Source organism: Carcharhinus amblyrhynchos, chromosome 4, assembly GCF_965287045.1.
Source record: "Carcharhinus amblyrhynchos chromosome 4, sCarAmb.v2.hapA, whole genome shotgun sequence".
Lineage (NCBI taxonomy): Eukaryota > Metazoa > Chordata > Chondrichthyes > Carcharhiniformes > Carcharhinidae > Carcharhinus > Carcharhinus amblyrhynchos.
Window position 1 is genome coordinate 124,849,365 of NC_137327.1, and position 14,468 is coordinate 124,863,832.

Sequence of the window (14,468 nt, forward strand, 5' to 3'; positions counted from 1 at the left end):
CAAAATCCCACAAACAGCAACGTGAATGGGAGCAGCCAGCCTGTTTGGATAATAGTGATTGAGGATTAATGTTGTTCAGAACAGCCAGGGGAATTGTTCTTTGACAGAGTGCCACTGGAAAATGGAAGAACAGGTAAGAGTTTTGCTTTAGTTTTTTATCAGAAGGACTGCTCCCTGCATCGTTAAGCATTGGGAGTGTCAGCCTGGATCTTATTCTCAGTTTTCAGGCGTGGGGCTTAAACCCCAAGAACTTCAACAGCCAGAAACACTGGACCCCAGTGCGGTGATAATCAAACAGAGAGACTTCACAATGTGTTTTAAGCCATTCTGGAAGGAGAAACACTTCCTACGATCCCAGCAATCGTGCATCACTGCTTCTTCCATGCAAACCATTGACAGGTAAGCCTTGGAAAAGCAGAATTGTCTTGTGATCTTTAAAAGGCAGAACGGGTGGCACAGTGGTTAGCACTGCTGTCTCATAGGGCCAGGGACCTGGGTTTGATTCCCAGCTTGGGTCACTGCCGAAGTGGAATTTGCAAGTTCTCCCCATGTTTGCATGGGGTCCCTCCGGGTGCTCCAGTTTCCTCCCACAGTCTGAAATACGTGCTGGTTCAGTGCATTGGCTATGTTAAATTCTCTTTCAATGTATCTGAACAGGCACCAGAATGTGTCCACTAGGGGATTTTCACAGTAACATTATTGCAGTGTTAATGTAAGCCTACTTGTGACACTAACAAATAAACTTTAAAGAAACCAAATGCTCTGTGTGTTGGAACCCGATCTGTGTTTAGCTTGTTCTGCCATGTGGAGCTCAGAAGTTGCATTTTAATCAACTGCCAAGTTAGATCCTCATTACCCACCTGTATTGTCTGGCCATTTTACTCCAGGTTTTCTGACTGGGTTTAGGTGTAATATAAAGCTGGATGGAAGCTGCTTATTTGGCGAAATGGGCAACTCGAAGCAGCCAAGTTCTACTCAGCAAGTAATCTCACAACACCAGGTTAAAGTCCAACAGGTTTATTTGGTAACACGAGCTTTTGCAGCATTGCCCCTTCATCAGGTGAGTCACCTGATGAAGGGGCAATGCTCCGAAAACTCGAGCTACCAAATAAACCTGTTGGGCTTTACCCTGGTGTTGTGACACTACTTACTGTGCCGACCCCAGTCCAACACTGACAACTTCACATCAAGTTCTACTCAAACTTAGGTTCCAATAACTTGTGGGTCCAACATCCACCGACTAGTTTGATAAATTATTTCATTCGAATGTTCACTTGCTTCTTTACTTCTGTTAAAGTATGGAGTTATTAGGCTGCCAGTTAATTCTCATTGAAACTTACAGAGTAATGAAAGGTTTGGATAGAGTGGACGTGAAGGAGATGTACCCATTAGCAGGAGAGACTAGGATCTGAGTGCACAGTATCAAAGTAAAGAGATGATCCTTTACAACTGAGATGAGAAGGAATTTCTTCAGCTGGGGGTGGTGAATCTATGGAATTCATTGCCAGAGAAGGCAGTGGAGACCACGTAATTGAGTAACTTTAAGATAAAGCTAGATAGGTTCTTGATTGGTAAGGGAATCAAAGGTTATGGGGTAAAGGTGGGAGAATGGCGTTGAGAAACTTATCAGCCATAATTGAATGGTGATTGAATTCCCGGTTTGGGTGTGGAGTTTGCACATTCTCCCCATGTCTATGTGGGTTTCCTCCATGTGCTTGGGTTTCTTCCCACAGTTCAAAGATTTGCGGGTTGGGTTGCTTGGTTATGATAAATTGCCCCTTAGTGTCCTGGGATGTGTAGGTTAGAGAGATTAGCAGAGTTAATATGTGGGATTACAGGGATAGAGGCTAGGTGGGATTGTTATTGGTGCAGACTCAATGGGCCCAATGGCCTCCTTCTGCACTGTAGGGTTTTTCTGCACAGTTTCTATGACAGGATGGGAGCTTAGAAAGCTATCAGGGATCAGGTGCCTTGGGAAGGATCCAGTGTGGATGGTTCATTGCCCCTTTTCTAGAAAGCGTAATGTTAAAAGAATCTTTATTTTTAATAGTCCAGTTTGACTCAAGTGCAAAATTTCACCACCAGTCACTTCCAGATAATAAACAACAAGACTGGGTGGCAAAGCAGAGAAGGGCTTTCAAACAAAGTTGATTTATTCCCTTGGACATACCTTTAGGCTTGTTACACTGTATAAGGTGGCATGTCAAACTGTGACTGAAGATGGTCATGCCAAAACAATATATACAACAGCCTGCCAGTTATTAAGGTCCCAAAAACAGAAAATGCCGGAAAATCTCAGCAGTTATTAAGGTACCTGTTTGCTTAATAATAAATGTTAATGATTCCCTTTTGCCCATTATGGAGATACAGTCAACCCAGTGTGAAGTGCAACAGTATATAAGGGCATTCCACTGCTCTCTTCTGTTTAAACCCAATATTTCTGATTATACACCAGGTGAGATGGTTCTGATGCCAGAACAACCTCTTACAAGCCGAGTATTACTCGATAGCATCATTAAATACACTTTGTATAAATCTCAGAGTGAGACAGGGAGATAACACAGGACACACATCACTCAATGTTTAAATACTATATATTCTGTTGCATCTGATAACCATTTTTATAAATTAAATAGATCATTTGTGAATGGGCAACCTAAGTACATCTATCCACGCAGCTCTCTAAATATAAAGGTCTTCCTGTAGCCAACCAGGAATGATAGCCTTGTAGCAGTCGTGGAGAGGGGAAGGAACTGCTCACATGATACCTCCTTAGCAGTTACTTTGGCTTTAAAAATGCTTACAACACAATGCAATTTTGCTACCAAATGGTGGGTGGCATGGTGGCTCAGTGGTTAGCACTGCTGCCTCATAGTACCAGGGACCCAGGTTCGATTCCTGGCTTAGGTCACTGTCTGTGCGGAGTCTGCATGTTCCCCCCACATCTACGCGGGTTTCCTCCGGGTACTCCAGTTTCCTCCCATAGTCGAAAAGACAAGCTGGTTGGGTGCATTGGCCATACTAAATTCTCCCTCAGTGTACCTGAACAGGTGCTGGAGCATGGCGACCAGGGGATTTTCACAGTAACTTCATTGCAGTGTTAACATAAGCCTACTTGTGACACTAATAAATAAACATTAAACTTGGGTTAACTTTCAACTGGTTCCCACCCCCTAGATTCAATTCATTCCATCGAGGCATCAGTTCCAGTGAACACAATAATTCCCCAATTGCCTCACTGAGGCTCGAACCGTGTGTTAAATTGCTTTCTCTGCAGCTGTCTCTGATCTGGCTGGCTGGCTTAGTGTGTGTTTGCCAGTCGACAGTCCCTTTTTATTTTGAGAATGGGCTGTTAGTTTTTTTTTATTTTGTGTTTTCAGTACACCTCTTTGACCACCCCTCCCATCCCCCACACTTGCTGTCGGTCAGGGAGCAGAGAGGTCCGGGGGGTTCTGTTCCGTGTGTTCCTTAGCCTTCAGTCTTAGGCTGGCAATACTGGAGGTTTTTCTGTCCATAGCAGCCGACTGCGGGTGCGGGGTGAAGACAGATGGGTCCAGAGTGGGGACCGAAGGCTTAACAACCAGCGAGGCTGTCATTAGTGGGTTCACAGCCGTGAAAAATCTGCAAAGCAAAACAAAAAAAACACACAAATCGCATGCTGAACATGCTGATGAAGAAATGAAGCATTCTAGATTTCAATTATACCCTCCCCAGAGAGGCAGTCTCAATATTAATTTGGAGAAACCAAAAGCAAAATACTGCTGGAAATCAGATATAAACTCATAATTCTGGAAAACATTCAGTCGACCTGACAATATCTGTAAAAGAGAGAGAGAGCTAGTGAATGGTCCAAGACCAACCTCTATAACAAAAGGACTGGGACTTGAAATGTTAACTCTCTCTCTCTCTGTCTCCACAGACAGTGTCTGATCATTTTTGCCATGTTTTCTGCTTCTAAAAAATTAGAAAAGATGTTTAGAACAAGAAAGAGTTCAAATCAAAGTCAAACTTAGTCTCGATACAAAGTGAGTGTCCAATATTTCTTATGCATTTTATTGTCGGAGAGGACATTGTTATGGGGGAGGTTATGTGAGGGTTAAAATAGTTGAAATACTACATGATCTCAAGGGAATATTAAGAACATAAGAACTAAGAGCAGGGGTAGACCATCTGACTCCTTGAGCTTACTCCACCATTCAATAAGATCTTGGCTGATCTTTTTCTGGACTCAGCTCCACTTACCCACCCACTCATCATAACCCTTAATTCCTTTACTGTTCAAAAATTTATCTATCCTTGCCTCCAAAACATTCAATGACATAGCCTCAACTACTTCACTGGGCAGGGAATTCCACAGATTCACAACCCTTTGTGTGAAGAAGTTCCTCCTCAACTCAGTTCTAGATCTGCCCCCCCTTATTTTGAGGCCATGCCCCCTAGTTCTAGTTTCACACAGCAGTGGTAACAACTTTCCTGCTTATCTATTCCCTTCATAATCTTATATGTTTCTAAAAGATCTCTCCTCATTCTTCTGAATTCCAATGAGTTTGGCCCAACCTACTCAGTCTCTCCTCATAAGTCAACCCTCTCAACTCCAGAATTAACCTAATGAATCTCCTCTGTACCCCCCTCCAGTGCCATTATATCCTTTCTCAAGTAAGGAGACCAAAATGTACACAGTACATGAGGCGTGGCCTCATCAGCACCTTATACAGCTGTAACATAACATTGCTGTTTTTAAACTCCATCCCCCTAGCAATGAAGGACAAAATTCCATTTGCCTTCCTAATTACATGCTGCACCTGCAAACCAACTCCTTATGATTCCTGCACAAGGACACCCAGGTCCCTCTGCACAGCAGTATGCTGCAATTTTTTACCATTTAAATAATAGTCCATTTCGCTGTTATTCCTACCAGAATGGATGACCTCACATTTACCAGCATTATACTCTATCTACCAGGCTCTCGCCCACTCACGTAGACTATCTATATCCCTTTGCAAACTTTCAGCTCCTCTGCACGTTTTACTCTGCCACTCATCCAAGTGTCATCTTTGAATTTTGACACAATACACTTGGTCCCCAACTCCAAATCATCTATGTAAATTCTAAACAATTGTGGTCCCAACACTGATCCCTGAGGCCCAAAAGGTAGGACTGTAAGGCACAAATGAAATTTATGAAAAGTACTTTTTTTAAAATCAGGGGAAGAATTTTCCGGCTAGAAATACAATATTTGCATAGATAAGGCAAAAGGCTGGAATGGTTTTTTAAAAAAAAGTAAGATTTCAATGTGTGCGTGGAGGAGAGGAATGGTTTTAAACTATGGGAGATTTGAGCTTCCAGTGGCCAAAGTTTGCCCAATCCTCACCCAAAACCTTCCTTTCCTCTCTGAAAAAAGCAAGTCCCCAGTAGCCCTCCACCTCAATCGTTTAGCCATTTCTAAAGACTCATTATTTGTCCTTGGGTAGGAATGAGTAAGAAAAAAAGACGGAACATGGTTTAAATTGTTCTGAAATTTCAATCGACACATTATACCGAAGAGGTTTGACTATGGCCGGAAGGTTAGAGTGGGATACAGAACAACGCCAGCAGCAGGGGTTCAATTCCCATGCCGGCTGTGGTCACTGATGGATGTCAGTCTCCTCACTTCACCCAGTGCCTGATGTAGAATGGTTCCCCTCGAACTATATCACCACTTGTCTCTCCCACTCTCCCTAATGGAGGGAGGGAGATGACGATGGCCATTTGTGATCGAGGCTAATTACAAGCCTCAGTGGAAATACAAAGTGCTTTTTGAAATTATAAAATTCTAACAGGGTTCGGCAGGATAGATTCAGAAAGATTCAGATCGATTCAAAATGGTGGAGGAGTCCAGAACTAGGGACCATAGTTTGAGGATAAGGGATAAACCTTTTAAAACGGAGATGAGGAGAAATTTCTTCACCCAGAGGGTGTTGAATGCATGGAATTCACTCCCACAGAATGTAGTTGAGGCCAAAATGTCAGATTTCAAGTAGAAATTAGATATAGCTCTTGGGGCTAAAGGGATCAAGGGATATGGGAGGAAGGAGGATCAGGATATTGAATTCATTGATCAGCCATAATTAAAATGAATGAACAGCAGGCTTGAAAAGCTGAATGGCCTAATCCTGCTGCTAGTTTCTATGTTTAAATGCCCTTTTGGAATAAAGTATTATGGGTGCAATAACCAAATTTTGAAATGGAATAGTTTTCAACAACATCATAGAAACACAGAAGCAGGAGTAGGCCATTCAGCCCTTCGAGCCTACTTCCACATTTATTTTGATCATGGCTGATCGTCAAATCCTGATCACCCCTTCCTCCCATATCCATTGATTCAGTTAGCCCTCAGAGTTACATTTATAGGAACATAGGTATATAAGAATTAGGAGCAGAAGTTGGTAATTTTAGCTCTTTTGAGCCTGTTCCACCATTCAATCAGCTCTTGGCTGATTTCTCCCTGGTCTCAGATCCACCTCCCCACCTGTTCCCCATAAATCATGAATGTGGAATAGCAATTATTTTCACAACTCTGAGACTCTACATTGTAATTCCTTTCTACCACAATCATAAGTTCATTCTCATTTAAAGCAAGGAATCATAGAGTCTCTATAGTACAGAAGGAGGCCATTTGGCCCATTGAGTCTGTACCGACCACAATCCCACTAGGTCCTTTCCTCGTAACCCTGCTAATCCCCTTGATACTAAAAGACAATTTAGCATGGCCAATTAACCTAACCCGCACATCTTTGGAGTGTGGGAGGAAACCCACCCAGACACATGCAAATTCCACAGAGGCAGTTACCCGAGGCCGGAATCGAACCTGGGTTCCTGGCGTCGTGAGGCCATGATGTGGAGACGCACGGCGTTGGACTGGGGTAAGCACAGTCAGAAGTCTCATGAGGCAGCAGCGCAAACCATACTTCGATAAGATGTAGAAAGAAATAACATTCCCAACGCTGGTTACTATTAGTAATTGTAATCTATTTAGTTGAAAAGCTGACATTGTCTATGTTGTTAAAAGTAGGCAACTGATGTACTCTCGGGGACACGAGCAAAACTAGGATAGCTGTATTGACTCAACAGATACCTGGCTTTGAAATGGAAATAAAACATCGATATACAAAAGCAAAAAGCCGCGTATGTTAGAAATCTGAATTCAACATGGAAAATGGTGCAAATACTCAACAGGTCTGGCAACATCCGTGGAGAGGGAAACAAAGTTAATGTTTCAGGCTCACTCTGTCAGACCTGCTGAGTGTTTGCAGCATTCTCCCTGTTAGTTTTAGACTTCCAGCAGCTGGAGTATTTTGCTTCGGCACCAGGCAGGGGAAGAAGGTCTAACTTCAAATATGGAAATCGGATACTGTTCTGAACATGAATATGGATAATTGCAACTCACCTCCCGAAGTGTGGATTGAGTAACGGGTGTCTGAAGAAGGTAGTCCCGATGAAGGTGCTGATGCCTAACTGGGCTGCGGAGTTATAGGCATTGGCAGCGGTCGGAGAGGCCAGTGTGGGGATAGAAGCGGGCCTCCAGGTAGGTTCCATACCAGAGGAATGGCCCAGCGGAACATCCAAATAGAGACCCAGTGGGCTGGCCAAGGACAAGCCGTGAGGATGAGTCAGGTTTCCAGCCTTTTCCCGTTTCCTCCATTTCGCTCTCCGATTTTGAAACCAAACCTTGGAAAGAGGCAACATAGGAGATTTAAGAGCGACCCACCTCCCCGCACACCGTTAGTTAATTAACTCACACAGTCTTCTGACCAAGCAAGCACCGAATGCAAATCACCCGCAGCGGACATTCAATTATTGTTACTAATACAGTAAAAATCGTACTTAATTGCAGCGTATACGTTGGAAAGGTAGAATTTGTTTGAGTGAAAAGGTTCCAGTATCATAGAAGTAATTAATGTTGGCATGCTGTTTTGAAAATTACTAAGTAGTAAGTTGGTGTTTCGTGGGAAAACTATTTACACTGGGGTAAATCTAAACTACAATAATTCCAGAACCGCAGTAATTCTAGAACTACCGTAACCCGACGCACGGTATTTCTATAACAACGATAATGCTAAAACTAGTGATTCTAACGGTATTTCTAACACTGCAGCACTTCACTCACTATTTCCAAAACTGCAGTAATTCTAAAACTGCAGTAATTCGATCCACAGCATTTCTGAAACCATAACAGTTTTGAAACTACAGTAATTTTAAAACTACAGTAATTTGAAAACGATTGTAATTCTGAAACTACAGTAATTATAACTACAGTAATTCAAAAATGACTAATTCTAAAACTACAGTAATTATAACTTCAGTAACTCTAAAACAACAATAATTCAAAAACTACTGTAATTCTAAAACGATAGTAATTCTAACGACAGTGATCCTTAAACAATAGTCATTCTAAATATTCCGGGGTAAAAACTGTAATTTTACAGATTTTTCGATGAGTTCTTTATTGCCTTAAAGCCTCGCTATCCCACTCCCAGGTGCATGTATCTGAACAGTTCAGTGCACCATGTAAAACACATCCCAGGGCTACGGAAAGAGACGGACGTTCCGCAAACTGCAACAATTCAGACAAGTCTTCCTTATTCCCCGGACGCGTAGCAAAATCGGCTGCAATAATCCCGCTAACCGGCCAGGGAAAGCATCTTCGGTGCGTGACTTCAATTCCTACTCCAAGACTACAAAACTTATCCATTGTTCAAGTGGGCAGTATCTCTCTCTGATGCAATGCGCGCACACACACACATACCAATCACAAGATCAAATATTTTAAACGATGCACCTTTGGCACCACTTAATGAGTCTAACAGGGGGCAGAAACTTTCCGGAAGTCCATGTTGAGGAGGGGAATCATTAGGTCAGTGATATAAGGGACTGAGCAATCTTCCAGCGCTATCTGTTCGGCCGAATCAAATCCCAGTCAGTCTGCACAATGCCATTACTGAGGGCGAGGTTTCGAAAGCAGTTTGGGCACTGGAAGTGATATTAATAACACCATATTTGATTGATGCGAGGTCAAATTGACACACACATTCAGAATTCGATAAGACATGAAATGAACCATGTATTAATGACTCATTGTATCCTTACAGGATCTTAAGGGGGGAACAGGTTTTCTCTTTCAGATTCTATATGTGGATCATACATTACGGAGTTCGAGCGGTAATATATATATATATATATATATCAATATATATAATCTTCGAAACAGCGAGATATTGCCTTAGAGCGGATCCATGTGATAACTCGGTAAATCTTTCAGCGAAAATGCCACATGTTAAGAGAGAGAGAGCGAGGTTTTTTAGTTTTAACAAACTCACAGGCCACCCAGCGCCGCTCAGTTGGACACCATATGGTTTCCATTCAGTGACACTCTCCCAAGGCCCTTTGTAATCTCACCAGTCCCCGGAGGACAGAACCTTCTGAGTGCAAAATACACTGAATCCAGCCAATTTAACTTTGATCTGCAGCAGCCAATGACCGGAGGAATGTTTAATCCATCACTTTAGCAATGAATAAGCAAATAGTTAAATCTAAATTCTGCTCTTCAACCCGGGAGATTTTTTTTCCCTCCCTCAACCCTTTCATGTGTGTTTCTTTGATTTAGAAATTCAGAGCCCCTATGTAATCTGGTGGCGGTTAGACCACTTATTGAGGATCCTCTCTGCTCCCGTCTATGCACCGATGTCTCTCTCCCTCTCTTGTTGCCTCTCAAGGCATCATTTTGACCATCGAAAACAGATAAGGGGCAACATACCTGGACCCTTGCTTCCGTTAAATCCAGCCGCATTGCCAGATCTTCTCTATGGAGAGACACAAATCATTATTGACTAAACAAAGCTTGTTTTTTTTTGTTGGCTCGTTAAGGAGGAAAATTTCCTGCCTTTTCGATAATATTTCGTTGCTGAAAATAGATTTAAGCGTCTACTTTAAAAAGAAACCAATATATATCCATTATATTTAGTGGAAGGAACTTCAGAGTCAGCACTTAGTAAGTTGATTTTTTTTTACATTACTTTTCAGGGGATCAAACGCCCCCCAATCCCTCCAGGAAGAGGTCGACGGGACTCGGGCAGTGAAAACCCCACGACTGTACTCAAGTGGTCAAAGATGTGTAGGTTAGGTTGTTTGGCCATGCTAAATTGACCCTAGTGTCAGGGGGATTAACAGCGTAAATGTGTGTGGTAACGGGAATTTTTAAAAAAACTGTATTTATTAGTCATACTAAACTGCAGTGAAGTTACTGTGAAAACCCCTTATTCACCACACTCCAGCACCTGTTTGGGTACACTGAGGGAGAATTCAGCATGGGAAATACACCTAACTAGTATGTCTTTCGGACTGTGGGAAGAAACTGGACCACTCAGAGGAAATCCACGTAGACAAGGGGAGAACTTGCAAACTCCACACAGACAGTGACCCAAGCCAGGAATCGAACCTGGATCCCTAGTGCTGTGAGGTAGCAGTGTTAACCATTGTGCCACCGTGGGATAGGGCCTAGGTGGACCAGTGCAGTCTCCAGGGATTAAATGCTGTCCTTCTGTGCTGTGGGGATTCTATGGCGAGTGTGTCAGGTCTTGCAACGCGCTTGCCTGAGGATGTGGTGGAGGCAGGTTCAATGGAAGCATTCAATTGTTATCTGAAAAGGAGGATTGTGCAGGGTTAGGCCAGCAGAGAAAAGCACTAAAGTGTCATTCCTCTCAGGCGGAAGAGCCAGTGCAGACACAATGGGCCGAATGCCCTCCTCCTGCTCTAACTATTTTGCTAGTCTGCGGCAGCAGGGAGTGACACCATGTAAAGGGGGAGGGATTGTACATTTTAACATTTAATGATGTTTCAGTAAGGAGTTTTTGATTTGGAGTTTACTCAACTCTGCAAAAATGGGCCGTGTTTTCCTGAAAGTAACAAAAATTCCACTTCAATTCGTACCACACAAGTATTTCTTTTCGATTTCTTTGGGTGGTGTTGATTTTCGTTGTTTTGGAAAGCCTTGATCCTGTATTGAATTCTGCACCATCTCCTTTCCTTCCCTATGAACGGTATGCTTTGTCTGTATAGCGCGCAAGAAACAAGACTTTCCACTGCATACTTATACATGTGACAATAGTAAATCAAAATCAAATTAATTCTCTTACATCAACGATTAGACTTGCAAATTACGTTTTAAAAACCTATTTGCATGCAATTTAGTTTCTCAGAAATAATCATAATTTCAGCAGCGGCCGAGAGGGGTTTGAGAGTTTCCAGTGCAGTCCATTGGTAATTAACTCAGGCCAGTTCAGCGCCTTTGTAATCACCTTTTACCGCCTACCTTGTGAAGACATCGGGGTAATGAGTTTTCCGGAAAGCTCTCTCCAGTTCTTCCAGCTGGAAGTTGGTAAAAGTGGTTCTGTAGCGACGCTGTTTCCGTTTGAAGGAGCCCGGCTCCTGGTCACCGGTGCAAGAGAAATAGTGAGCGCCCCTGTTGCCCCCGGCGCCCTCCTCCTGCTCCACATTCTCACCGGTCCTCCCCTCCCCTCCCACCACCTGGCTGTCCCCGGGTTTCTCCCGATCCGCACAGTTTTTTACACCCTCTTCCGCCGGCCGCGGGGACGGCGCCTTCTCCCCACTGCCGTCTTGCACAGGCTTCAGTTCGTCCCGTCTCGCTAAGCCGGAGCTCGGATCACCCCCGTCCGCGGCAAGTTCGCGAAACCAGTTTCCGGACTCGCCCATGGTCGCCTCCTCTCGTTCGGACTGAGTTCGAGCTGGAGAGAGACGGTGCCATCCCAAAGCGTGAATGGTGTCCACTTCTGTCTCTGCTTAACAAACCCACACACACACATAACCGACAGTTAAACAGTGAAGAGAGACAACAAGTCAAAAATCTTTACAACAACCTGAAGTGAACAAGATTAAGAGCAACATTTTCCAGCACTTTCGATTATTGTTTAAGAGTAACATTTCCAGCATGTTCTGGTTTTTTTAGATTAAGAGCAACATTTTCCAGCAATTTCAATTTCTGTTTAAGATTAAGAGGAACATTTTTCCAGTATTTTCAGTCTCTGTTTTAGATTAAGAGCATCATTTTCCAGTATTCTCTACTATTGTTTAAGATTACAAGCAACATTTTCCAGCTTCTTTTAAATTAAGAGTAACATTTCCAGCAATTTTTTTAGATTAAGAGCAACATTTTCCGGCAATTTCTGTTATTGTTTAAGATTACGAGCAACATTTTCCAGCTTTTTTTAGATTAAGAGTAACATTTCCAGCAATTTTATTTTAGATTAGGAGCAACATTTTCCAGCAAATTCTTTTTTAGATTAAGAGCAACATTTTCCAGTAATTTTTGTTATTGTTTAAGATTAAGAGCAGACTAAATTTCGCTTTAATACCAACACTCTCGTTTGCAAATAACCTGGTATATACTGTGTTCTAATTTCATTAACTATTGACACAGAAACAATCACAATTAATAGTAAATATGGGCAAGCTTTTGGACAGGTAGTTATATGGTTTTATTTTAAGTGTATGAACGCATTACTAATATTTTACTTGATAAGGATCAGAGTGTTTTCCCCAGAAGATGGTCAGATTTGATAATTACTTTCGATTTCCAGTCCCGTTTCCTCCTTTCGAAAGGGATGCCTTCCAATCTCCATCCGACCCGGTGCTGTTTCATCCTGGGGCTTGCCCCCGGCTCGAGGGGCGGAGGACGGGAGGTCTCCCCGTCGGGCGGGCGGGCTGCTGCTGCGTCCCAAGATGCTGTCTATCAGGTAGGAAGAGAGCAGAGGAAAGGGCTGCGGTTTCTTGGCGCAGTCGGGGTGTAGGCGCCCCGGGCCGGTGAGCTGGTGGTCACACTGAGTTTTCATGGCCAGAGCGGCTGTATGATCCTCGGGGAGCCCCGTTAGCGGATCAACTTCCCCCAGCCCGCAGGCATCGCCCCATCCGCGTCTAACCAGGGCATTAACCACGTTTGTAATGGACAGTAATTTGTGTGCTCACTACTTTAAATAAACAGAGCTGTCAGACTTTCCATTGGTACACTGGACCAACAGATTGGACTGAGGGACATCAGAAAAACCTGGCGTGGATTCCTCCCTTGCAAAGACTTCCAAATAAATCAATTTCCAAATCATAAATACTCCCAAAGATATTCCTCCTGTCTCACCTACTGATGTCTCAAGTTTCACACTTGGTTTCACGTTTCTTTATATTCTAAAGCAACATCCCACACTTTATCCATTCTCAATGCTTTCGGGAAACAGGAATATTCACATGCCCCAACACTGTCTGAAAGTTTAGCGGATACTGGTGGTTCTCAACGTTGACAAATAACTCCCACACAGTCAGACAGTTGGTAACCACAGCGTTTAACCAACACTCTGGACAGCCCATGGGAAAACAATTGAACATCGACGTAAAATAAATGACCGGCGTTGTTCGTTGGCAGCTTGTTTCTTTGTGATCTGTGGGAGGAATATCTCGAATTTCGTTTAAACAAGCCGATCTGATCCAGACTTCACCTGGACTCCGGGTCCAGCCCAGCGCCCGGTCCTGACAGGCAGCAAGCAAGACACAACAAGCGCTCTCTCTCCACTCCGGCTTACATCTCGTGTGTATGGTAATGAACCGTCCCAGGGTACCCCACAAGCGGCACAATGCAGCAACATTTGCCACTGAGCCCCAAGCGACCACAGGGTGAAAACAGCTGGAGGACTTTGCGCACGAGTAAAATAATGCGTCTGTTCTGACTGTGTTCATGACTGTGCGGCAGTGCGCTCGCAAATAACAGAATAATATCTACCGATTTCCCCCCGCTTCCTTCCTAACCTACAATCACTATTCCTTGACTTGTGAGAATCATTGAATCCCTACAGTGCTGAAGGAAGCCATTCGGCCCATCGAGTCTGCTCCCAATCTCTGCCAGAGCATCATACCCGGGCCCTATCCCCTGTAACCCTACCTATTTACCCGCCTAATCCCCTTAACCTACACATCTTGGGACACTAAAGGGGTAATTTAGCATGGCCCATCTACCTAACCCGCACATCTTTGGAGTGTGGGAGGAAACTGGAACATTCAGAAGGAACCCACGCAGACACGGGGAGAATGTGCAAACTCGACACAGATAGTGATCTGAGGCCGGAATTGAACTCAGGTCCCCGGCGCTGTGAGGCAACAATGCTAACCTCTAAAGTTCAACTACCCCTTCAGGGTCATCCTCCCTGCCTCCATGTGCTTCAGAAAGAATACCGTTGATAATTCAAAATTGAATTCCTTTAATGTTTCAAAAAGTGTTGTATTTAAAGAGTGTTAAATTATTCTCAAACTCACCCTTTCCTTGCAGCCACTGATGTTTATTTCTTGTATTTTTTTTAATTCATGCTGCTTGTATCTGCTGAGTACCCCTTCCCCAATGTATCAAATTGTGCAGATCCCACCTTTCCCCAATC

The 14,468-nt window shown here is 43.5% G+C and overlaps 1 protein-coding gene across 1 annotated transcript; it reads right to left on the bottom strand.

Annotated features, from left to right (window-relative positions):
* Positions 1-3,425: 3,425 nt before the first annotated feature.
* On the bottom strand, positions 3,426-12,884 carry LOC145342468 (aristaless-related homeobox protein-like). The gene is made up of 6 exons (XM_080188032.1): positions 12,620-12,884; positions 11,560-11,831; positions 11,348-11,463; positions 9,794-9,839; positions 7,427-7,707; positions 3,426-3,621 (listed from the first exon to the last, which is right to left on the bottom strand). The coding sequence occupies exons 1-6, from the start codon at positions 12,882-12,884 to the stop codon at positions 3,426-3,428; spliced, it is 1,176 nt and encodes a 391-aa protein (XP_080044158.1).
* Positions 12,885-14,468: the final 1,584 nt, after the last annotated feature.